Genomic DNA, 25,023 nt, shown 5'->3' with positions numbered 1-25,023 from the left:
ATAAAATAGCGTGCCAAGACATGCCATAGTATAGAATATTGCAAAAAGGGCCAAAAACACCATAATAATGCATGTTGAAAAAATGACCCCTAAAAGCAAGGCTATAGTATGGCAAAAATGTCAAAATATGACATGTCCCAAATACAGCTGAAAACACCTCCTAGCAGCATAAAATATCGTGCCAAGACATGCCATTGCATAGAATGTCCCTAAAACAACTCAAAACACCTTTATAACACACCAAATAAAACACAGAATGAAGGGCAAAGAAGGTAAGGGTATAGTATGGCAAAAAAGTTGTCAAAATAGGACATGTCTCTAAAACTGTTGAAAACACTTCAAAACAGCATAAAATAGTGTGCCAAGACAAGCCAAAGCATAGAATGTTGCATACAAAGTGGAAATAAAGACCAAAAAGTGGCAAAAACAATCTAATTTAGCATGTTCAAAAAATGGCCAAAAACACCATAGTAAATATGTCGAAACAATGTCAAATTTGTCAAGAAATTTAACCGGCACAGCACATAACACAACAGAAGAAAAGAATGTAAAAATGATGACATTGCAAACAATATCAATAAATAATGATCTGTCTGTGAAGTAACCAAAGCAGGAGCACTGGACAATAAGTATATTATCTAGCGTTCACCTAAAATGATTTACAGACACGTACCTATTTAATTTTAGTACCTCGTGTAACTTGTTCCATTTAAATAGTGCAAAAAACTAAAAGCTAGTTTACCAAGCTCAGTACTGATCTGAGGGATTGATTGATTCCAAGGGATAAAAATTCCTGTGAGCGTGTGTGATGAGATTAAGATGAAATTTTAAAAGAGAGGTTAGGTAAGGGGGTATAAAAAGGAGGCCAGAGCTCATTGCATTTAAACAAACTCAGTAGTATAGTATGTGGTCCAAAATAGCATAAAAAAGACATCGTAAAATATGTCGTCCAAAATGGTAAACACAGGTCATACTATAGTATGTCATTCAAAATGCCATAAAAAGTCCTACTAAAGTATGTCATTAAAAATAGCATTAAAACATCATAGTATACTATGTCGTCCAAAATTACATTTTAAAAAAGTCTCACAGAAGAAAAGGGAGACAAGCAGATTTCAGCGATGCTTTCATTTTGAAAAAGAGTTGCCAGAAGTGATCAAGTCATTTGACTGACTGCTTGGATAAAACAATCGATTAGCGCACCTTCAAGGTCTCGTTTCAGCATTATTTTCCTTTCAACTATATATTGTAACTTTTCTTTACAATAGATCACTTTTGTGGACTTCCTCATGTATGAACTGTTGGATCAACACAGAATGTTTCATCCAACGTGCCTGGATGACTTCAAGAACCTCAAAGATCTTCTAGACCGTTTTGAGGTAAGAACACTCAACTGTTTTTCAAATACAAACCGCAACACTTCATTTACCTCTGAAAGTTACATTCAGGTGTCATAAAGTCCTGCACTCCAGCACCCTTTTATCTTCTCTGTGGTGCTGTAACAGGCGAAAGGTACTGCTGGTCTGGCAGAGTTGTATTTACTGACTTGGTATGATATCATCCTAGGCTCTGCAGAATATTGCTGCCTACATGAAGTCAGACAGATTCATGAAGACTCCCGTCAACAACAAGATGGCCAAGTGGGGACACAAGAAAGAGTAAAAAAAAACGGTGCACTTACACGTAAAAAAAAATGAAAATAACAAAATAAATAATGTTCACAAGTGCAACTGACTCGACAATTTGTAATTCAGGACTAGAAAAAAGCGTAGTATATCATTTTTATAAGCATTTTACCAAGTTTTTGTAGGTTTCATATTCTTAAATCATGCTTCACTTTTGCAAGTTTGAAACGCATTTTGAATTTTGCGTAAAATGAAATCCAACTTTGTAAAGATTATATGAAGACAAATATGGACTTTAATTTCAGTTAAAGCACTTAATTATAACATTTGATGGACTTTTTTGGACAGACTAAAGTACATTTTGCTCTGACTTTGTTTCTGTCTGTCAATACATTACATCCAAGCATTGACTAGAAGACAGTGTAAGTTTTTAAGGTAATGCAGCAGAGAACAATACACTCAGTTTTCAGAGTATACATCTAACAATGACACAAAACTTGGTTAACTGTAATTATCAAGAGGGAATGATGCTAGATTGAACAGAAATCTACATACTTTGAGTTAATCACAGTTGGGAAAAACTATTACACAATGTACTTGAAATAACTAGTGGTACATTATGATTAGAGAAGATGCAATAGGACTGAGTAACATAACCATTACAGCCAGCGATGAATTATACAGAAAAGTTTCATTCAATAGAAGAGTTTCCCTTAAATAACAGAAATTCTGAAAGCAAAGATTTTCTGACAAAAAGATCAAGACATAAAGATTTCAGATGTTGATCTGTGGATGAAAATTCAGGAGACAAACGAAGTGACTCCGGTCCTTAGTAGCGGCCGCTGTACATGCCTGATGGTTCACTGGCCAGCTGTAGGGAAAAGGTTAATACATTACTGATGTGCGGCAGGTGAATGTCATGGGATTGTTTGGATCTTTTTAAGTTGTTTTTTATGAGGTCAAAAGCCATAGTCAGTGCATTTCATACATTATATAGCATGTCTAAAAGTGTAAAGAATCCTAGCGTGAAGAAAAAATGCCATACAATAATGGGTTGAAAAGAAAGTTGTAGTGTAGCATGTAAAAAAAAAATCATGTCAAATAAAGTGATAGTATTTCTTTAAGAAAAAAAGTCAAAGAATTCATAGTATACCATAGCATAGTTGTTCTCAAACTTTTTTCATTAATGTATCCCCTTTGAAATATTTTTTCAGCCAAGTACCCCCTGACCAGCGCAAAACGTTTTTGGCAGAAAAAAAAGAGGTACAACAGAGCGGTGTGCCATCAGTGTCTGATTTGTTAAAAAACACTGTAAATGGAAAACACTTTCAAATTTGGGGTTTGCGATTCATGGACATAAATTAAAACGTCATTTTCTGCCATTTTTGTGACATGGTAAATTATGACATTTTTGGCCTTTGTATCTACTTTGTATAATATGATGCGTCTCTACAAGCTCTGATATGTTGTTTTCAGCCATTTTTATGACATACTGTACTATACTATGACGTTTTTGGCCATTTTTTTGACATGCTAAATTATAACTTTTTTGGGTGTTGTTTCCACTTTGTATACTATGACACATCTCTACAAGCTATAATATGTTGTTTTCATCCATTTTTTTGACATGTCAAAATTTGACGTTTTTCGACATACTATACTATGACGTTTTCAGCCATTTTTTCGACATGCTAAATTACAACATTTTCTGCCTTTTTGGAGGTTTGTTTCCTCTTTGCATACTATGACGTGTTTCAATAAGCTATAATATGTGGTTATCAGCCATTTTTATGACGTCAAAATTTGGTATTTTTCCTCATACTATACTATTACGTTTTTTTGGCCATTTTTTCGTCATGCTAAATTATGACGTTTTTGGCTTTTTTTGGCCTTTGTTTCCCCTTTGTATACTATGAACCGTCTCTACAAGCTAATGTCATTTTTTGGCTTTTTTTTGACATGTCAGATTTGAGACTTTTTGACATACTATGACGTTTTCAGCCATGTTTTCGACATGCTAAATTATAACTTTTTTGGGCATTGTTTTAACTTTGTATACTATGTCGTGTCTCAACAAGCTAGAATATATCATTTTCTGCCATTTTTTTGACATGTCAAATATGACACCTTTTGACATAGTATATTATGACGATTTTGGCCATTCTTTTGACATGCTAAATTATGACGTTTTTTAAATTATGACGGCTTTTTTTGGCTTTTGTTTCCCCTTTGTATACTATGAGCCTTCTCTACAAGCAATAATATGTCATTTTTGGGTTTTTTTTTGACATGTCAAATTTGACACTTTTTGACATACTATACTATGATGTTTTTGGGCTTTTTTCGACATGCTATACTATGAAGTGTGTCTACAAGGTATAATATGCAGTTTTCAGCTATTTTTTCAACATGTCAAAATTTGCGATTTTTTGACATACTATATTTTTATATATAAATACTTGGCGTTTGTGGACATTTTTTCGACACGCTAGATTATAATGTTTTGGCTTTTTTTTTGACATTGTATACTATGATGTGTCTCTACTAGCTATGTTGTTTTCAGCATACATACTATACTATGCCATTTTCTGCCATTTTTTCGACATGCTACATTTTGACATTTTGGCCTTTTTTTCAACATGCTATATTTTGTCTTTTTGGGCCCTAACATGGTATATTCTGAAGTGTCTCGACAAGCTATAATATTTCGTTTTCGTTTTCCATTTTTTTACATGTCAAAATTTGAGATTTTTCCACATGGTATACTGTGTGTGTCTGCATATTGTCGATTTTTCGACGGTTCTGGTTTTATGTTCTTTGTCACTTGTCTCTCCATGTTTTCAGCAGCATTGCTACTACACGAAAAAATCATACTATAGTATGTCGTCCAAAATGGCATAAAAAAATAATTCTCTAGTAAGTCGTCCACATTACCACATAAAAAAGTCACACTACAATATGTCGTCCAAAATTCCATGAAAAGGTCATAGTATAGTATGTCTTCAAAAATAGCTTTAAAAAGGCATACTGTAGTGTGTCTTCCAAAATAGCGTCAAAAAGTCATAGTATTGTATGTTCATCGGTTCTGGTTTTGCATTTTTTGCACTTGTCTCACTGTGTTTTTAGCAGCATTGCTGCTACATGAAAAAGTCATACTATAGTATGTTGTCCAAAGTTGCATAAAAAAGTCATACTATAATATGTCTTCCAAAAACCTAAAAAACTCATAGTAAAGTGTCGTTCAAAATGCCATAAAATACTGTACTAGTTGCCCAAAATGCCAAGAAAGACCCATACTATGATATTTCGTCCAAAATGGCATTTAAAAGTCATTATGTAGTATGTCTTCCAAAATAGCAGAAGAAAAAATGTCATATTATAGTATGTCATCTATAATGAGATTAAAAAAGACATACTATATAAAATTGTCCAAAATGGCATAACAAGTCATAATACAGTATGTCCTCCAACATAGCATAAAAAAGTCATACTATACTATCTCATCCAAGATACCATTAAAAAGTCATACATTAGGACTTCATCCAAAATGCCATATAAAAGTCATAGTATAGTATGTCGTCATAAATAGCACAAAAATGTTACACGTTAGTATTTTGTTGAAAATACCATATAAAAGTCACGCTTGGGTAAATTATCCAAAATGGCATAAAAAAGCCATACTTTACTATGGCTTCCAAAATATCAAAAAAGTCATACTAAAGTATGTTATCCAAAATGCCATAAAAGAGTCATACTATAGTATGTTTATGTGTCAATGTATGTATGAACCAAATCAATAGTATGTCAAAAAAAACTTCTTGGCTTAGTATGGTGATAAAAACAGAAAAAAAACAAAAACAGTCAAACTGTAATATGAGTCAGAGTATAGCATGTAGCCAAAACTGTAAGTCACAGTATAAGATGCCAAAAAAGTCACAGGATAGCATGTCAAAAAAATCATAGTATAGCATGTCAAAAAAACAGGAAATTAAAAAAAAAAAAAAAGCCTTAGTATAATACATCTTTGAATGCATTTAATGACATCACAGACTAATGCCATCCAAAAGACTGTCTCAGTTAATAGGTACGTTATTACAGCCTCCACGGCCGCCTCTATTGTTGTCAGAGACATTTGACTACACCCTCTAGTGTCATGTATTTGCTGTATCTATGCCGTCATAAAGGAATGCTTGGAAGACTGAGGCATGAACAACATCTGAAATGGCCAAATATATTTTCATCCATAAAGGGAGTACAAATTAGCCCCAAGTACATCATAAAACCCCACTTAAAAAGGTCCAAACTCTCCCTCAAAGAGTGTGTGTATCAAATGACTCATTACTTACTGCAATTGCTGACTTAATGGCCTGCAGCTGGAAGAAGACCCTGCCTCCCTCCTCTGGACACACAGTCCTAATCTCATCCTTGGTCATCCCCAGAAGCAGTTTACCAGTCAGCACCCCAAGGCTGGCCACAGTGCTGAAACATAAAACAAAGAACATCTGACTTCATCATGCTTTACAACTCTTATTCATAGTAGAAACATTGGGCCAAATGCAGCAACATTTTCTTAATTTTTCTCACGTTTTCTCTTGGTTTTCTGGTGAGAGAAAAAATAAGAGAATTGAACTCCAGATGCACCAAATGTTTTTAAACATCCAAATCTGCTCTTACCCAAATGTGCTGAATGTTCAATCCCAGTTTATCATAAGTGACTTAATAGCACAGGTAATACATAAGGGCATGTTTTGTGCCATGTGCAAAGACTCAGGCACAAGACTGAAGACATGACGCCAGAAAAGGTTGTAAGAAGGAGGTCTTCTGCAGTAGTGAAATTGATGTAGGCCTGCTGTTTCATAAACTTAAACAAAGTAAATGGAGTCGAGTCGCGGGGCAGCAGCCTAAGCAGGGAAGCCCAGACTTCCCCCTCCTGGCCACTTCGTCCAGCTCTCCCCGGGGGATCTCGAGGCATTCCCAGGCCAGCTGGGAGACATAGTCTCTCCAGCATGTCCTGGGTCTTCCCCGGGGTCTCCTACTGGTGGGACGTGCCCTGAACACCTCACCAGGGAGGCGTCCGGGAGGCATCCTACTTAAATGCCCAAGCTTCCTCATCTGGCTCTTCTCAACGTGGAGGAGCAGCAGCTCTACTCTGAGCTCCTCCCGGATGACCGAGCTTCTCACCCTATCTCTAAGGGAGAGCCCAGCCACCCTACGGAGGAAGCTCATTTCGACCACTTGTACCCGCGATCTTGTTCTTTCGGTCACTACCAAAAGCTCTTGACCATAGCTGAGGGTAGGAACGAAGATCGACCGGTAAATCAAGAGCTTTGCCTTTCGGCTCAGCTCCCTCTTCACCACGACAGATCGGTGCAGAGTCCGGATTACTGCAGACACTACACCGATCTGCCTGTCGATCTCCCGCTCCATCCTTCCCTCACTCATGAACAAGACCCCAAGGTACTTAAACTCCTCCACTTGGGGCAGGATCTCTTCCCCGATGTGGAGAGGGCACTCCAACCTTTTCCGGCTGAGAACCATGGCCTCAGATTCGGAGGTGCTGATTCTCATCCTGGCCGCTTCACACTCAGCTGTGAACCGATCCAGTGAGAGCTGAAGGTCACGGCCTGATGAAGCCAACAAGACTACATCAGCTGCAAAAAGCAGCCACCCAATCCTGAGGTCACCAAACCAGATCCCCTCAACGCCCTGGCTGCACCTAGAAATTCTGTCCATAAAAATTATGAATAGAATCAGTGACAAAGGGCAGCCCTGGCAGAGTCCAACCCTCACTGGAAACAAGTCCGACTTCCTGTGCGACCGGTGCCAGCAATGTGGACCAAGCTCCGGCACCGGTCGCACAGGGAACGGATGGCCTGTATCAGGGGGTCCGATACTCCATACTCCCGGAGAACCCCCCACAGGACTCCCCAAGGGACACGGTCGAATGTCTTCTCCAAGTCCACAAAGCACATGTGGACTGGTTGGGCAAACTCCCATGCACCCTCAAAGATCCTGCCAAGGGTCCAGAGCTGGTCCACAGTTCCATGACCAGGACGAAAACTGCAGTGCTCCTCCTGGATCTGAGGTTCAACTATCCAGCGGACCCTCCACTCCAGTACCCATGAATAGACCTTACCAGGGAGGCTGAGGAGTGTGATCCCCCTATAATTGGAAACACACCCTCCGGTACCCCTTCTTAAAAAAAGGCACCACCACCCCAGTCTGCCAGTCCAGAGGCACTGCCCCCGATGTCCACGCAATGTTGCAGAGTCGTGTCAACAATGACAGCCCCACAACACCCAGGGCCTTAAGGTACTTTGGGCAGATCTCATCCACCCCTGGGGCCCTGCCACCGAAGAGCTTTTTGATCACCACTGCAACCTCAGCCCCAGAGATGGGAGAGCCCACCCCCGAGTCCCCAGGCCCTGCTTCCTCACCAGAAGGCGTGTCGGTGGGATTGAGGAGGTCTTCAAAGTATTCCATCCACCAATACACAACGTCCTGAGTCGAGGTCACCAGCACACCGTCCCCACCATACACAGTGTTGACAGAGCACTGCTTCCCCCTCCTGAAATGCTGGATGGTGGTCCAGAACCTCTTTGAAGCCATCTGGAAGTTGTTCTTCATGGCCTCACCGAACTCCTCCCACACCTGGGTTTTGCCTCGGCGACCGCCGTAGCTGCACTCCGCTTGCCTGCCGGTACCTGTCTGCTGCCTCTGGAGTCCCACAGGCCAAGAAGGCCCAATTGGACTCCTTCTTCAGCTTGATGGCATCCCTCACCGCCAGCATCCACCAACGAGTTCGGGTGTTGCCGCCACGACAGGCACCAACCACCTTACGGCCACAGCACTGATCAGCCGCCTCAACAATGGAGGCCCTGAACATGGCCCACTTGGACTCAATGTCCCCCGCCTCCCCCGGGACATGGTCGAAGCTCCCCCAGAGGTGGGAGTTGAAGCTCCTTCTGACTGGAGACTCTGCTAGACATTCCCAGCAGACCCTCACAATGCGTTTGGGTCTGCCAGGTCTGACCGGCGTCCTCCCCCACCATGGGAACCAACTCACCACCAGGTGGTGATCGGTTGACAGCTCCGCCCCTCTCTTCACCCAAGTGTCCAAGACATGCAGCCGCAAGTCCGACGACACAACTACAAAGTCAATCATTTAACTGCGGCCTAGGGTGTCCTGATGCCAAGTGGACACCTTTATGCCTGAACATGGTGTTTATTATAGACAATCTGTGGCAAGCACAGAAGTCCAATAACAAAACAATACTCAGGTTCAGATCGGGGGGGCCATTCCTCAGGATCATGCCCCTCAAGGTCTCACTGTCGCTGCCAACGTGAGCATTGAATGTGTATAATTTGATATTTGTTATAAATTTGATAAATGCATTTTGAAAATTATTTTTCCTTGTGTTGGAACAATTTGTGGACTGTGAAAGTGAGACGTTTTTCTCTTATCTTGGTAAAAATTTTCTCCCATCTATGAGAAAAGCAACAATAAGAAAACATTGGTGAATCCCAAAAATCAATGGGTACTAACAAAATACAAACAAATTGTGGATACAAGCAAAAATTAGAGACAACTTGTTAGTATATAGTTTCTTGCATGAGGCCCAATGTTTAGCTCCATCCCAGTCCCTCTGTGCATCATTTCACTCACATTTTGGAGAAACCTTTAAACTCCAGCCAGGCTTTGACCTCTGCAGGTGAGGAGTTCATGTCCACAGTCACAGGAGCATGAGAGTCCAACTGTAAGAAAGAGTGAATAAAATGTCTCATGAAATATTCTGAGTGGTTATTCAGCAGAGCTTCGTGTCACTCAGCTCACCTGATCTTCCATCGGGCCGCCGCTCTTCATCGGCTCCAGAACATTCTGAGGAACATTGCCTTCCTCATTGCGGGTGTTACGAACGAGCCACCACTGCTTTGATTTCTGAACCACCTGTGAAAACAGCAAAGAACCGGAACTCAAACACATGGATGTTGTGATGTGATGCTGGCAGTAAGAGACTGTGGTAATTACGCAAACACTTAAATGTTAAAAATTAATCTCACCTGAACAACATCACCCTTCATAATGCTCAGCTCTCGGTTGTTCCTGGCCATGAAGTCATACATGACCCGCATATACAGGGGTGGCTCACGGGGGCCAGGTGGGAGGCGCTGGCTGTTGCTCCTGCTCATTGGACCGTTCTGGTGAGGCAGCGAGGGAGGCATGCGAGGTGGGGGCGGCGGCTGCCAGCCATCGTAGAATTCTGGGATGTAAAGTGGGACCTCATCGTCCGGCCATCTGGACCTACAAGGTCACAAGAGTCAATTTAAAAACAAAAAGGAAAGGCCTGATGCTGAAGTGACCTCTTAACTTGACTTTAAAGAGCGTTCAGACACATCTGTGAGTGATCATTTGAACCACACACAAAACACAACAAAGGAAACACTCAGAAGTCAGGTTATGGCAGCTGTGATCATAAAATGTTATGAAACCACTCTCTAATAAGGCACCCTTCTTAAAGAGTTGAAAGCTCTTGACCATAGTGAAGGCAATGGTGAATTTTAGGGAATACACTTTTTTGCTATCATGCAGAGTCAGGTGAGCTCAATACCACACGTCTGCATGCTAAATATAAGGTGGATGGTTATCTTAGCTTAACATAAAGACAAGAAATGGGGAAAAGAGCTGGCTTGCACAAAGGTGAATAAAAATTATATTCACGTGTTTATCCTCTCCATTATGTAGCAAAAATGTTGATAAGATTAAGGTGGTCAAACAGTTAATGAGAGCATTGTTGTTGATAAGCAACTGATATTAAAAGCCAAAGTAAGTGTCCTGCTGGAGGAAGGTAAAGCTATATTTCACCCACAAAAAGATAATTTTTCAGGCTTTTGCCTTTATTTGTCAGGCCTGTGTAAGTGTGAAAGGGGGAGAGAGACAGGAGGACATGCAGCAAAGGGCCAAGGCTGGAATCGAACCTGCAGCCACTGCAGCAAGGACATAGCCTCTGTGCATGGAGCACCCACTCTACCAACTGAGCTACTGGGCAACCTAAAAAATCTGAGAAAATTCTTGATGATTTGGATAAAAGGGGGGGGGTAGCATCATTAATATCTAGTTGTCTCCTCAATATTTTCCAAACACATGCATTTTCACTAAAACCTTGGTTTAAAACGCATCCACATAAAAGTAGCACATGCATTTGAATTCTGCTCAAGGAAATGTATGAACAGTGTGTCAATGCACATGCTTGCCCTGGTGCTGTATACATCCGTGCATGATACTGACTTCAAGAGGTAGGGTTTTAGCAAAAATGCACATGCTTGGAAAGCACTGATACCACTTGATAAGTAGGACTTGGATTTTACTATTTTACTTTATATTGTGTGAAAATTTGTAAATTAATGTTTTGATAGAGGGGCGGCACGGTGGCGTCATGGTTAGCACTGTTTCCTCACAGCAAGAGGGTCCCTGGTTCAATCCTGGGTTGGAACGGGGCTCAATCCAGGGCAGAGTTTGCATGTTCTCCCTGTGCCCGCGTGGGTTCTCTCCGGGGTCTCCAGCTTCCTCCCACATTCCAGGTTGATTGGTGACTCTAAATTGCCCTTAGGTGTGACTGTGAACGTGAAAGGTTGTCTGTCTACATGTGTCTGCCCTGCGATAGTCTGGTGACCTGTCCAGGGTGTACCCCGCCCTTCCCCTGATGACAGCTGGGATTGGCTTCAGCCCCCCTGCAACCCTTACAAGGACAAGCAGTTACAGACAATGAATGAATTAATGAATGTTTTGATAGAGTTTCGCTGTTGTTTATCACAACCCCTTTTACTTACATCAAGATGTCATGTGTTTGGGATTTACTGAGTGTAGGACTTGATAAATGAGACTTGTATTGTGTAAATGGGTGTTTTGATATAGCTTGCTGTTGTTAAACGTAGCCATCTTTTAGTCTAATTCATCAAGAATTTTCTCTGTTTTTCTCTGTTGTCTTCATTTACTGAGAAGGCATGCGAGGAAAATAACGTTTTCCATAGAGCATGGTAAAGTAATACATTTAATATGTCCTTCACTGTATTTTCCTTGCTCATTGCCAAACTTAAGGTCTAAAGTAGAATTTACCATGTTAAACCTTAAATTAGCAGTAGTTTCCCATTAAAACACTCCTGTTGATCATCTTTTCTATAGTAGTGGTTCTAAACCTTTTTCATGTCAAGGACCCCTAAATCGATAAACATCAGGCCACAGACCCACAGCTGACCTCCACCTGAAAACATTTGGTTGTTAGTTATGATTAAGAGCAGAATTCTATAGTTGTCAACAACAGTTGAGGAGATAACAGCGGAGGAAGTGAAACGTATCACAATGGTCGCTCTAATGACTCTTACTGACATCGGGGTCACTTCTATACTGAATTGAATAGTGACAATAAACTATTCCCCATTTTCTGGGACCTCTGGTTGAGAACCACTGTTCAGCAGGACATGAATGCAGCATGAACTCTGACCTATATATTTACATATCAGCAAACATACACACTACGCCCCTGGTAAAGGTGTGTCAGGGCCGGTATAGGTGCTTACAATCAGAGGGCTGTATATGAGAAATAAAAAGACTTGTGTAAGTTTGTGAGGGTTATAAAGGCCGTCCTACCTGGGGATGTTCCAGCAGTCTCCCAGAGACCTCCACAGGAAGTCTTCTTCCGGGTCAACGACCTGACTGAGCAGTTGCAGGGCCGCCTCTGTCAGCAGGGGTGAGAGTACAGTGGGAGGCAGGTCTGCAGGATACTGAGGCAGTAACTGTGGACATATGGAGAAAGTATTAACTGACGGGGTGATGAAAAATATAAACACATATATTATAGCGGAGTGACAATCACTTTGAATAATTGGTGCCCTGGATGTGATTTTATCGAGTGAAAAACAAGTACACAAGAGCTCACCATGCCTAAAGTAGTGAAGAAGATGTGGACAAAGTCAGCAGCAGTGGGGCTGGTCAGAGTCCCGTCCAGCTGGCCCTGAAATACAAAGAGCTTTTCAGTTACACTCCACTGCTTCCTGCTGCAATCGCACACTCCAGTCATCAACACATCAGAGCGTTCATGCAAAATCTTTCGGTCAATTTATAAACTAAAGATCTGAATTACCAGCAGATTGAATCCATATTTGATTTTCTGAAGACATGAGATGTATTCCTGCCACGGTGGCAGACTGACAGCCGAAGCTGCAGGAGAGAAAAACATATCATACACAAACATCTGCACTACCAGCATGTTTGCACATACAGGAGGTCACTTCTACAGTAATCACTTCCTTAATTATTGTATGTGCCCTGCGAGGAAAAAGGATATTACCAGCTTTCTTTGATTTTTTCTTCCTCAGCCCACTTTTCTTCTTACTCTTGTTGTCTTGTGGTAAAGAAGCTGCATTTGCTGCAGCGGACACTTTGCCCGTGAAGATCTCCAAATCATTTAAAACATGGTTTAAGATGTCCTGTGAAAAGGATCACAAGCAAAACATAAACTGAGCATAAAGGAGCATGTTTTTCCTCGAGATAAGACAGACTATAAGACAACGTCTCAGATCCACAGCCTATGACGCAGATAAACAGTTGAACTGGCAATGCTGACCGTGTTTCTCTCTGTGTCCGTTTGCTGGGCGACCTCTGGGCCGCTCTGTAACTCGTGCACATCAGGATGGTGCATCATTGGTTCTTGTGGGGTGTAGACCAGCGGAGGCGGCATATTTCCTAGAAGGCAACAAAGTAATTGGTTGGAGACAAATATCAGTGTGACAGTGTATAAAACATACTGGAAATAGTTTATTGCTGATCTTGTTTGTACAGAACACATCATTAAACCTTTGAGATTTTTGAGGAAATTAAAAATGTCAGTTGTAGATTAACAGGAGTTTCTCTTCCGTTATAATTTTCTGAGACCCGGCAATTCATATTTTTCCCCTGTGTGGGACATGACTCTAAGGCCTTTATTTCAAACATCATTCATGCAATCTGTTTGTGTCTTAATATAAAGAACATCCTGGGCTTTTAGGTGATGTAACACATGTAACACAGGGGATGTCACCAACAGAACACAACTTTTGTCTTTTAAAAAGAGGGAATTAAAGCAAATGTGTTTAATGGCAGTAAGGGAGAAACAGAGTTCCCAATCATTTTTACTTATTAATTTTAAAAAATCTTCATATAACTTTTCCATAATATTTCCTCCACTTCCATGACTTTAAATAGTGAGGGACAGTGGGAATTGTTTTTTTTTTTTTTTGTTTTTTTTTTTTTTTTAACATTTTCAAAACTTCAGGAAACAAAGCACTGAGTAACACAGAAAAGATTTAGTTAAAACTTATTCAGGAGGAGTCAGGCAGATTATTTATCTTTTACACTCACAAGTTAAAACCATGCACAGTACCTTTAAAACTACATTTCTTATTACATTTAATCACATAATGTTACTGTACTGTAATGTAAATTTTGTGGAAAAGACCGAGCTGATGTTTTAATGTTTTAAAAAATCTTACTAATAAAACACTTTTTCTGGGTCTCAAGCAAAAGTTTTCGGTGGATTCAATCAAGCCATACCAGTTTCTCTGTTCCTCCACTGTGGGGGCTGGTGGTCTGGTGGTGGTGGGGGTGTCTCTTGCTGCATAGGACGAGGCCCAGCCTGCCGAAAACTTCCCGGAACATGTTGACCGAGGATATTTTCAAGATTACTCCTGAGAACATTTACGACAGACAGCAGTTAATGCATTTTACCGCTCAGTTTTCCCCTCATTAATGTGATTTTTGCTTTCATATACAAATAATGTGACACTATACCTGATGTCAGACTGCTCTCGCTCTCGCTCTCGCTCTCGCTCTCGCTCTCGCTCTCGCTCTCGCTCTCGTTCTCGTTCTCGCTCTCGTTCTCGTTCTCGTTCTCGCTCTCGTTCTCGTTCTCTGTCTCTGTCTCTGCGTGGTTCCACAACATCACCTCCTGTTTGGACTGCCTTATCCAGATCACTCTTGACAAGCCCCGCCTGGTAAAACAGACCTGCTATGAGTCATACTCTAACATGACACCAGAAAAGGGATGGTTTCAGAGAGCAGCCTTCATTTTATAGACTGCACATCGCAGCATAACATCCTCCCCTCTTAAAGTTAAGGTCACTCAGGTGCTCTGGTTAAATGTGACTCACCCCGGTCTCCTCGCATTGGAAGATAAAGACCTGGGGGATGCGTTTGTTGCGTTCCTGCACAGTGACTGTCAGCAGAGAGTTGTAGGCACAACTATCCAGCACAGCTTTGGTCTGCAGGATGCAGTTCAAAGGCAGCGACTCCAGCTCTGACTTTAGAATACAATTAACCAGGAGAAACATTATGACCACAGGTTTAGAAATACACAGTAAATATTAATACAACCAATGTTAGTATTAGAGATAGATTATTAATCATTAACCTAACCCTACAACATCATCGGTATCATATTTAATACAAATTTTTTTAGGCCTCATCTTCAACAAGATCAATAACTGACAAACTCATTGTTTGCACAATCTGACATGTTAACCACCTTGCAGTGGATTATTATCAGTTATATTCAGGAAGTAAAGGTCTTTTATTTACCAAATTCAAGACAACTGCCTCCGTGTTGGGGTTGTAGCTCACATGATTTGCAAAAAACAAATTTGTATTACTAATGTAACATGAATCACAATCAGAAATACAGTCAGGAGTAGAATTTCTTCTTACTTCTTCAAAATGAAAATAAAAGCAAAAATATTTGTACACACAAAAATAATAAAAATGAAAACTATCATGACCTGCTTTTGTCATACTTTATCAGTAAAAATGAGCAGGTGAAATTATTTTATGCCTTCTGACAAGCTTTTAATAAATATTTGGAGAAAACAACAGTGTTATGCCATTTGATGATTTTGCTATCAACTGAATATAGGATCCTTTGATTTGGTATTGGGTGTCTAGGTTGGGTGGGTTATGCGTTTTGGTTTTGGTTTTGTTTTATTGTTGATTTTTTTGTTTATTTGTTTCCACTTTTTTTTCCTTATGTCTTACTTTTATTTTAATTTTATTTTTTATAATTTAAAAAAAAAACCTGGAGAAGAGCAGTATCTGTATTAGTTATGTAAATGCACTAATTATATTCATGCTGCATTTGCATTTGTATATTTATCAATACTTTCTATGTTTGTGTATCTTAGTAAAATGCTTTAAATAAGACCTACTTTTGCGAATGTAGTACTTGCTGAACTCATTAGAAATATTCAAATTTTTTCCATCTTTAAGATTTTTTCCCCTCATACACTTTCCTTCTGCACACTAAACATACTTTATTTGTGTTAGCTTGTCATTTCATATATAAACTCAACATAACCTTTGAAATTACACGTTCAATAACTGAGGGAGAATTTGAAGTGTGTAGGCACTGACCTTGGTCTCAATGTCACTGAGCAGCAGATATCCACCCTGAACCTCCATGATCATCTCCTGAGGCCACAGGCGACCTTTGGCATCCAGCCTCTTGAGCTTAGCCAAGCAGTCGTCCATCGTCTTCACGTCCCGGCCGTCCAGCTCACAGGTGAACAGGTGCTGTGGAGTCAAAGTGAAGAGGTCAGTGACTGCAGAGAGCTGTGGATTGTACTGTGTCACCATGCTGGTGCAGATTACATTTACCTCCACTCTGACATGAAAGTTGTCAGGATGTCTGCTCAGCTCCTCAGAGTACTCCTTCCTCTGCACTGGTGGGAAAAAAAAGATTTCAAAAACATTTTTCCCACCAGATATGTTATTAGAAGACGTTTGTTTATGTCTGAACATACTGTATATTGATTTTCCACTGGGTCTGGACATGTTGTTTCTCTGCAGTGGAGAACCCCTGAGGTCGTCTTGTTGGAAAGCTTGTCTCTGCTGAGGAAAGTCGTCCTGTGAGAAACCCCTGAGGTAGAATAAAAAGCAAAGTGATTTAAAGATGAACCGCCAGCTGCACTTTCATTTTCATCAGCACTGCCCAGTTTGACCATAGTTCACGATCAGTGATTCACATGATTCACAGCTGTGTTGTACTCGACTAAAAAGTAAAATATTTGACTTGGAGATTCGGTGGAGGAGAAATATAAAGTTGCATATGAAGTTGCAAAGTAAATATTCTTATTTACTGACCACAACACGTGTTTTACAATGGTAAAAGGTGTGCGTGATGTTGTGAAAAGTCTAATAAGTGCTCAAACCAAATCAGCCCCAGTGACTGCTGAAATTCAAAGTGAAATTAAAAATACTAACCTCGGGGAATACGAGAAAGCTCCAGTGTTTCCAAACATTTTCAAACTGCTTCAGAAAGACAAAAAAACTTCAGACTGGCAAGAAAGTTTTAAAGCCACTCGAACCTGTAAGAAAAGAAGTTTCTCACTGGTTATCTAACACGAGATAAAAAAAAACAGGACAGATGGTTGCATACACTCATTTACATTGAGGACTTGTTTATACAGTTGGGATACTGACAAATATTTTGAAAGTTTACAGCAAAAAAAAAAAAAAACAAATAAATTGCTATGATTATGATAACACAGCATTGTACTATTTACCATTACTTCATGGTTGTCACTTGTGGCTGTTATTTTGCAAAAGTTACATCATTTTACTGAAAAACTAACTTAATTGCACAAAGGTAATAAGTTACTATACGGGAAATTCCCAGTTAGTAGTAAACCATTTACACCATTTATGGCTAACAAAAAAAACAAAAAACAAAGATTTAGTAATCATTAATCTGTGTTAAGAAGATTTCAACTCCTCGAGAATTAACGATCTATCAGTGAAGGGTATTTTGAACTTAAGACAAATTTTACAAACTCCTGCTGCAATTCAGCAACAAGATGTGAAAAATACACAGATTACTGCTGAAATTAAAACTGTCACACACACACCCTGGGTTGAATGTAGGCTGAAAGATGAGTTTCCTGTCAGCAGGGGCAAACACATTCGCATTTCTAAACAGGACGTAATGCCACCATCAGTCAAGATTTATTTAATCTCCCTCCATAATAACCTCTAATCACACCACCTTCACATAATTTATTCATTACCTGTCAGCATCTGCTCTGCTCCGGTGTCATCTTTCCCTTCTTTTCAATAGATTTTCTAACAAGCAGAAAGCATCTGCTCCTCGCACAGACTACCGAGAAAATTTCCTTGACTTCCTGCTTGAAGGCACCAGGATCAAAGTGCAACAATGTGACGGGGAGTGACGGATCAAGAGGCCTGGCCCTGATTTGTCGTTTGAGGATTAGTATTTGAGGCATGGTGAAAGGCTGCGTATCTGTGGCTCATTATGAGTCCAAAGGTTTGAAAATGCTTCGCAGTATCTTCTTCAGAGTGATCAAAGTGCTCCAGAAAAATGCTCACAGGCAATTATCTCGCTCAAGCGTAATCTATTATGGCTATAAAAATGGTGACGGTAATAACGTTTCAGATTCACACCTAACGTCATCGACAAAACACCTAGGCAAAGGTTAAACAAAACACTGAAAAAAGAAAACATTTTTCTTAGAGTGGAAAAAACACAAAAGTCAGTTGAAGTTGAATAAGAGAACCATTTATTTTACCATCTGCTGACGTGTAAATACTGTACACACCCATTACATGTTGACAGAGACAATCTTTGAGGAGGAAATTCTGTAAAGGAAAGTGAACGTCTCGTCTTAGAGCCATGAGTTGGGGACTAGAGATGTCTTCTCTGAAGACTTGTTTAGGCTGTGGCTTTGACCTGAGTTGCCTTCGCCAGAGCCTTCAGGTCTGTGATGCACTTGGCGATGCTCTCTTTCTCCTAAAAAACAGAAAAACATGGACACAGATATAAAGCCCAGCAGTGTCACCTTGTTAACGTATGAACAAAACCAGAAGAACACATAAAAAAATCTAATATATTTTTTTTTTGTTTGTTTCTTCGGAAAGAGATTCATTTTTAAGTTGTTGTCTGATGCTGGAAGTAAATCAATGAAACTAAAAAAGTGCACTCAGTCGAGGGAAGATCTCCCCCAGGTGTGTGGGGACATGTAGGTTGGGGACAGGGAGTGCAGGGCAGGCTGTGTGTCCAGCACGTATGCATGACAGTATTGGAATGAAGAGGAGACAAAATGCAGGTTACATTATCAAGGTGTAACTGGAGTAGACTGATGATATGGAGAAAAACATATGACACAATGTCCAATAAAACCCTCCCTACCTGCCTCTTGCCTCCAAAACATAGATGAGTGGAATCTCACTCAGTTGTCCCTCCCAGCTCCCTAATGTGTTCACTTAACGGGTGACACAGCAACATCGAGGCCAGCTACGTAATCGCAGATTCGACAGCGTTGCTCAAGAGCTCATTTACATGGTTGCGTTGTTACGTGCTGTGTGCCTGCTGCTTGCAGCAAAGCAACTCAGCTGAACGTTATTTAAAGTTTGTCAAAAATATATGTATGCAATCAATGTCTGAGCCCCATTTTAACACCACATTTGATCCCCATTGCATCCCTGTGTGCTGCTAATAGACAGAAAGCTAGCATACTGTCAGCTAATCAAGCGAAATAACATAGAACAAAAGCTAGAAAAAAAAAAAAAGATTGGTTGACTCTTCACGGCGTAATTTGAGCACTAGATACGGTTGACAACAGCTCAACTCTGATTTATAGCATCTGCAGCGACAAGCGTTGGGCATCAGTTCGTAGCTTCATGTGACTGACTTCCATTGAAAATGACTTTTAGCCTGTTGCTGTGTCGCTCATAGTGCGAACACAATATTACAGTAAAGATAGACAAGATAACAAAAATATTTATCTCATATCGTGCTCTACTTTAATGAATCAAAACATATCAGGTATGCAATTGATCTGTAAATGCACCGGTTCAGAGTGAGACCAAACCTTTCTATGGATGCCCGTTTTTGGGCCATGACAAAGACAAAATGTGGCCTGCAACAGACGGTGGGCATGTTTTTTAGGCCTTGCCAATTTCAGGAAAACTTTTTCAACAATTGTGAATCACTGCAACATTTTGAATTTCTTGAGCAGACAGTCATACATGTGCACAAAACACATTAGACTGATTAGCTGCGGACAGACACACACACACTAACCAACGAGATAAAAATGAACAGGGCTGGTAAGTTTCCTGCACTAGTGTTGATACAATCCAAACAATTCTTTGTCTTTTCCCTATTTGTTACCATTTGACAAAAGCCAAAGGTTGTGAGTAACTAATATACAAATAGTCATTTGGGGGTTAATGTACTCCTTTCAACACCACAAACTGAGAATTATCATCAAGCTGGAGGCTACAAAAAAGTTTGACAATTAAAAAAAAATGACTGACCTGCTGAGGAGTGATGCTGCCGACGACACTCTTCTCCACCCAGTTGACCATGTGCTCCTGCTCCATGCGGGTCTGGAGATGCTGCAGGGCGATCTGGTAGTCCAGGCGTCTCTTCACCTCATTGGTCACCATGTGTAGCCTCTCTCTGTAGTTGGTCTCCAACAGCATGGCCACATTGTTCTGGGAGGAAAAGAGGAGTCCAGTCTTTGTAATCACACTGTAGAAATATCTGATATACGCTTTGGTTGCTACAATTGATATTTAATGTATCTTCCATATTCATTTTAAGCAGTTTCAATTCCTTCTTTACGTTCCTGTAAAATCAATGTAGGTGACAAAGAATAGTCATTATAACAAACATTATATCTGATTCTGTTTTTATAGCACCTATGAAGAAATAATTAAAGTTCAAAAGTTTGGAATTTCTTCAACAAAAGCCTGATTGGGTAGTCAGATAGCTGAAGAGACTACTCTATATTTTTGAAATGCTCTTTTCTGCTTTTAGATTGTGGAAAGTCCTCTTTACAAATAGATGTTATTTAGAATTAATTACATTTTTTTCCACATGTAGATCTAAATACTGTACAAAAGTTAAACCAGACTGAGGATTCAAAGGGCAGAAAGAGACATCGTTCACAAGAGTTCATACAACAGTTCATAATATATCCTTCCATCAAATAGTTATGTGATGATAACTGCTGCACCCAAATACGAATTAACTGGTGTCTCCATGTCTCTTTTTGTTAAGCTTGTCTACTTAACAACATGATATAGGATTGGTTACTTCACAGCTGGTTGGTGTGTTGCATAGATCAGTGTTGACTTCAGTGACCTTTATTTATTTATGGATTCTTATTTTACAACATTTTTTTACTTTTTCTCTTTGTGTTGCAGTTCCACACATTGATAGGAGCTGCTGCAGGTTTCTTTTAGCCCCTCTGTGATGTTGTTGCAGTTTCTACTCCTTACCAGCAGAGGTTGATAAATGCCAAAGTTACAATACTGGGTGGTCAAAATGGATTGCTGTGTAGAAATGAAGCAGTGCATCGAAAAAGTGAAAATACATGAACTTGGACAAGTCGGTGCTGCTTACCCTCTTAGCATCGAAGAGCATTGATCTTCCCTCTACTCTCCACTGTTCCTTCTTCTCATCCTCAATAGCATCAGTCAGGTTGGCCATGGATTCATCCTTCACCTTCTGAACCTTGGCCACTTTCTCCTGCAAAAAACAAGCACACACACAGACGCAGGATCACAGGGGTGCTTGCAAAGGTGGTGCACAAAAGAGATGACCAATGGCCAATGACATTACATAAAACAAAACAAATAAACTCTAATCAGGATCCAATTATTAGCCAGAAAAAAAGTAAATACACAAATCCACATGGTAGCCGACGTACATCGTTCACTTTGTCAGCATAAGCTGCAACACTTGGACCAAATTTCTTGACACCATAGATGATGACGCCAAGGATGGAGGCGGCAGCGATAGTCTCATGGTTGATGACATAGATTTCCTTGGAAAGCATATAAACAAGGAGTCCAGTGCCCAGCATGTAGGGACCTTCAAAGAAAAAGAGAAACGTAAAAATTTTTTCTATTTAAAAATACAGGGAGACACAAAGTAAGTAAATCACATAAACAATAACACGAGGGGGGCGCAGACCCAAACCACACATGGCCCTGTCTCATACAGTCTAAAAATATTGTTTATGTAGTTTGGGTCATGTTGTACCAAGGTTGTATAATTAATGTTAGTATTTAAAATTAAATCACATTATTACTACATGACTACATACTACTAGTACATACTAAATGACTGCACACACAATTACTGTAAGTTGATCTTGAGAAAACATGTTAACTTTCAACTGACACGCATGTCTAACGAGAGACCAAACCTGTTTTACATTTTTTACACCACAACTATCAGCCTTGTGTGCAAACTGTCCCTGAGTCAAAACTAAAAATGGATGAGCAGCATCCAGTTTGTATGCACCACATATCCAAACAAATTTGCAGACAACTTGAAGTCTACTCTTAATTCTTTTAAATCGTAGATTAAGACTTTCCTGTTTGCCAATGCCTATTTGGAACAATTTATTCAAAGTTGACATTTTAAATTACAGCCATGATGCTGCATTGTTAATCTAGAAACAAGACTGAAGTTTAATCTGGCTGTATGTTTGCGTTTTGTAGCTAGTCATGTTAAAAAATTGCTGTTCAATACTTTATACTCAGTGCTACCATTATTGCCTTTCATTATACAAATGAAATAGCCAAAATTGAGTCTTGCTTCTGCCTACTGACCTGTAACTCCAGTTTTGGGGTACAGAAACTGGAAAAGCTCCTCTGGGATGATGCCATAACGGACTTTGCCTCCTGTCTCTGGCAGAGGGGGCACTGGGGCCTGACTCTGGGACGATGTGTGTAGGGAGCGAGATGCCTGGACCAGACTGTGGAAGACAACATTATTAATAGATTTTATTTAGGACATAAGCTTTTTATTTGTTATATTGTATTATCATCTTAGTATCAGGATACAATAAGATACAACTGAATTCATCGTGAGGGAAAGTCCTGTCCAGCAGTTGCAATACTAACTTAGAGAAGTGCAGATACAAAGTGTGCAATACACAAGGAGTAAAGTAACATAGCAGAAAAGGCAAATGCATAATAAAAAAATACAACATATACCATATATAAACTGAAACTGAATTTAACACTAGATAGCAGTACAGTCCAAAATACAAGAACTAGCCAACAGTAAGGTGCAAAATATAACCAAAATAGCTAACAGTAAATTGTAAAATATAACAAAAAGTAGCAAACAGCCGGGTGTAAAATAGCTGACAGTAAGGCATTAAATGTAACAAAAAAATAGCAAACAGTAAGATATAGGGTTTAAGATATAACAAAACAGCATACAATAAGGTGTAAAATATATCAGGTGTAAAAGGTGTAAAATGTAAAAAAAAAAAAAAAATAGAGTAAAGTGTTCAATCTAACAAAAAAATCAAACAGTTAAGTCATTAAATATAACAAACAAAAACCCCTACCAGTAAGGTGCAAACAGTAAATTACAAATATATGTAAACCAGTATTTACAATGATTCAAAAAGAGCTCACAAAACAATTTTAAAACACCACATACCCAGCTCCAAGAGGGGTGCTGCTTTTCAGGCCATTGGCTGTAAATAGATAAGATCATAACATAAATCAGAGTATTCATTCATGTTTATCTGTTGATTATTTCCTTTATTAAACAACACCTCTCTAAAGCTGCTTCGACAAAAGCTGACGTATTTATAACCTCCATGAAAGTTGGTGTCAACTGCAGGAGCGTCGTATTAACCAAGTGTGACTCTTAAAGCATGAATGAAGAGAAGACATCTTCACTGTACAACACATTTCAACAGAAACCCTGTTACAAGATGAGACCAGTTCTTCACCCATGACAGCATGATGACAACTACTATAAATGTCCGGTCGCAATTAGACTTTCTTTGAATACTTAAATTGAGAACACGCTTTGTTTGGGCTTGCACTGTAAAGATAGTTTAATTTATCCTCTCTGTACAAACGTGAAAACAGCTAATGCTAGCAGTCAAAAAGGTGACATTTGCAGGCGTGCATAGCTAACGCTAGCTTAAGTCACTTTGGCTTGTTGCCGTTAGCTATCGCCATCTAACCTTACTGTTACCAACTGATGGTGATGTTTGCTAGAAATGCTGAAAACAACACACCGTAAATGGCACAACAAATGACAGCACAAACACACAAACAATAAACTAGCTGCATTTTCAGAGAGTCCACCTTGCTTGTGATCAAGACAGGCAGCTAAAGCTAGCATTAGCATGTCTCTCATTCACTGTGCGGCCTTCACTTTACCCTTCAGCTTCACATTCACTTTACAATTTCTGTTTCTCTAGCTTGACAGCTTGGTTATTCCAGAGTTAAGTGAGTTTTATCTGTCTATAAAAGCAAGATTAATGCATACCCGACAGTAAAACGAGCCTGGACAGCATGTTTGAAGGATGTAGTGCCGACTTCTTGCTACACCGGGCACTTGTTTTCGGCCTCTTCGTGCCCTTCTGCAGAGAGCCACAAGGATGGCGGAAACACGAGATATTGCCCCGAAACATCGCGAGAGTACAGGAGAGCTCCTATTTTTAGAGTTGTTACAGGAAAAGAGCGCTAGATGGTGTTATACCTTATAATACATCCATGTGTTATACGCAAAGACACAATATTTAGTAGGGACTGTTCTTTATTTATCAGAGGAGGGGAGTGGCTGGGTGTGACTCATTTTTTTTAAATTATCATTTTGAGCCTCTCCAGAGCTACAAATATTTTCCCTTGAGCCTCCCCGAGTGACTGAGGAAAATACATGACATTGTTCATACTAGTTACATTGAGATGTAGAATAAAATGATGAACTATCAGCTTTTTCTAAAGTGTTTATTGCACATGAAGTGTCCAAAGAGCTTTGGAAATTTGGAAATTCAACCATAATTTATGTTTTTCACAGTTACTGACTATGACAAATAGTGTAATTTTGGTGATTTTTAACAGTAAAATATGCCATTTAAAAGGCATGTTTTCTTTATAAAAATTGGTGGTGTAAAAGAAATGCAGAAAATAAATACATTTGTATGCTCCTCCCATAAGCTAAAACTAAAAAAAAACCTACCCAGTGATTAAAAATTATTTGACATGCCTCCCTTTTTTGCACCACCCCCTCCCCTCTCATAAATAACGTACAGTCCCTTACACAACCATAATATACTATAACATTACATACATATAGCTTTGCCAATACCAAGGGCATTTATATGTATACAGATAAAAACAAAATGAAAATATAAATATAAATAAGAAAGATAAAAAATAATAATAATATAATGTATTATCTGTTCATATTGAATTAATCAATTAATTAAACTATTCAATAGTTTTTTAATACCTTTTTATTCGTAAGGGCTCTTACTGTGTCAATATTGCTTTCATTCTTTAAGGAAAAGTTTAAACTTTGGTTTAGAG

The 25,023-nt window shown here is 39.6% G+C and overlaps 3 protein-coding genes across 3 annotated transcripts in view; 1 reads left to right on the top strand and 2 right to left on the bottom strand.

Moving 5' to 3' along the window:
• The window catches only part of ampd2b (adenosine monophosphate deaminase 2b), a 61,570-nt gene extending 59,575 nt beyond the window's left edge, over positions 1-1,995 (top strand). The window contains exons 23-24 of the mRNA XM_042491248.1: positions 1,269-1,379; positions 1,567-1,995. Coding sequence (XP_042347182.1) covers positions 1,269-1,379; positions 1,567-1,662 — 207 coding nt within the window. The 3' untranslated portion in view covers positions 1,663-1,995. The remainder of the gene's footprint in view (positions 1-1,268; positions 1,380-1,566) is intronic.
• Positions 1,996-2,077: 82 nt separating this feature from the next.
• eps8l3b (EPS8-like 3b) lies at positions 2,078-17,781 on the bottom strand. The gene is made up of 19 exons (XM_042491251.1): positions 17,712-17,781; positions 16,909-17,012; positions 16,449-16,564; positions 16,303-16,367; positions 16,060-16,218; positions 14,808-14,957; positions 14,585-14,648; positions 14,449-14,470; positions 14,212-14,345; positions 13,247-13,365; positions 12,971-13,109; positions 12,764-12,840; positions 12,560-12,634; positions 12,271-12,416; positions 9,687-9,927; positions 9,460-9,573; positions 9,292-9,380; positions 5,972-6,104; positions 2,078-2,496 (listed from the first exon to the last, which is right to left on the bottom strand). The coding sequence occupies exons 2-19, from the start codon at positions 16,944-16,946 to the stop codon at positions 2,455-2,457; spliced, it is 1,923 nt and encodes a 640-aa protein (XP_042347185.1). The 5' UTR covers positions 16,947-17,012; positions 17,712-17,781; the 3' UTR covers positions 2,078-2,454.
• Positions 17,782-18,198: 417 nt separating this feature from the next.
• On the bottom strand, positions 18,199-24,065 carry atp5pb (ATP synthase peripheral stalk-membrane subunit b). Its single transcript, XM_042491474.1, has 7 exons — positions 23,981-24,065; positions 23,135-23,171; positions 22,291-22,436; positions 21,381-21,544; positions 21,074-21,199; positions 19,981-20,160; positions 18,199-18,451 (listed from the first exon to the last, which is right to left on the bottom strand). Exons 1-7 carry the CDS (start codon positions 24,006-24,008, stop codon positions 18,374-18,376), a joined length of 759 nt encoding a protein of 252 aa, XP_042347408.1. The 5' UTR covers positions 24,009-24,065; the 3' UTR covers positions 18,199-18,373.
• Positions 24,066-25,023: the final 958 nt, after the last annotated feature.

This window comes from Plectropomus leopardus, chromosome 8 (genome assembly GCF_008729295.1).
Source record: "Plectropomus leopardus isolate mb chromosome 8, YSFRI_Pleo_2.0, whole genome shotgun sequence".
In the NCBI taxonomy this organism is placed as follows: domain Eukaryota; kingdom Metazoa; phylum Chordata; class Actinopteri; order Perciformes; family Serranidae; genus Plectropomus; species Plectropomus leopardus.
The sequence above is the reverse complement of the archived record's forward strand: the minus strand, read 5'-3'. Positions and strand labels throughout refer to the sequence as shown.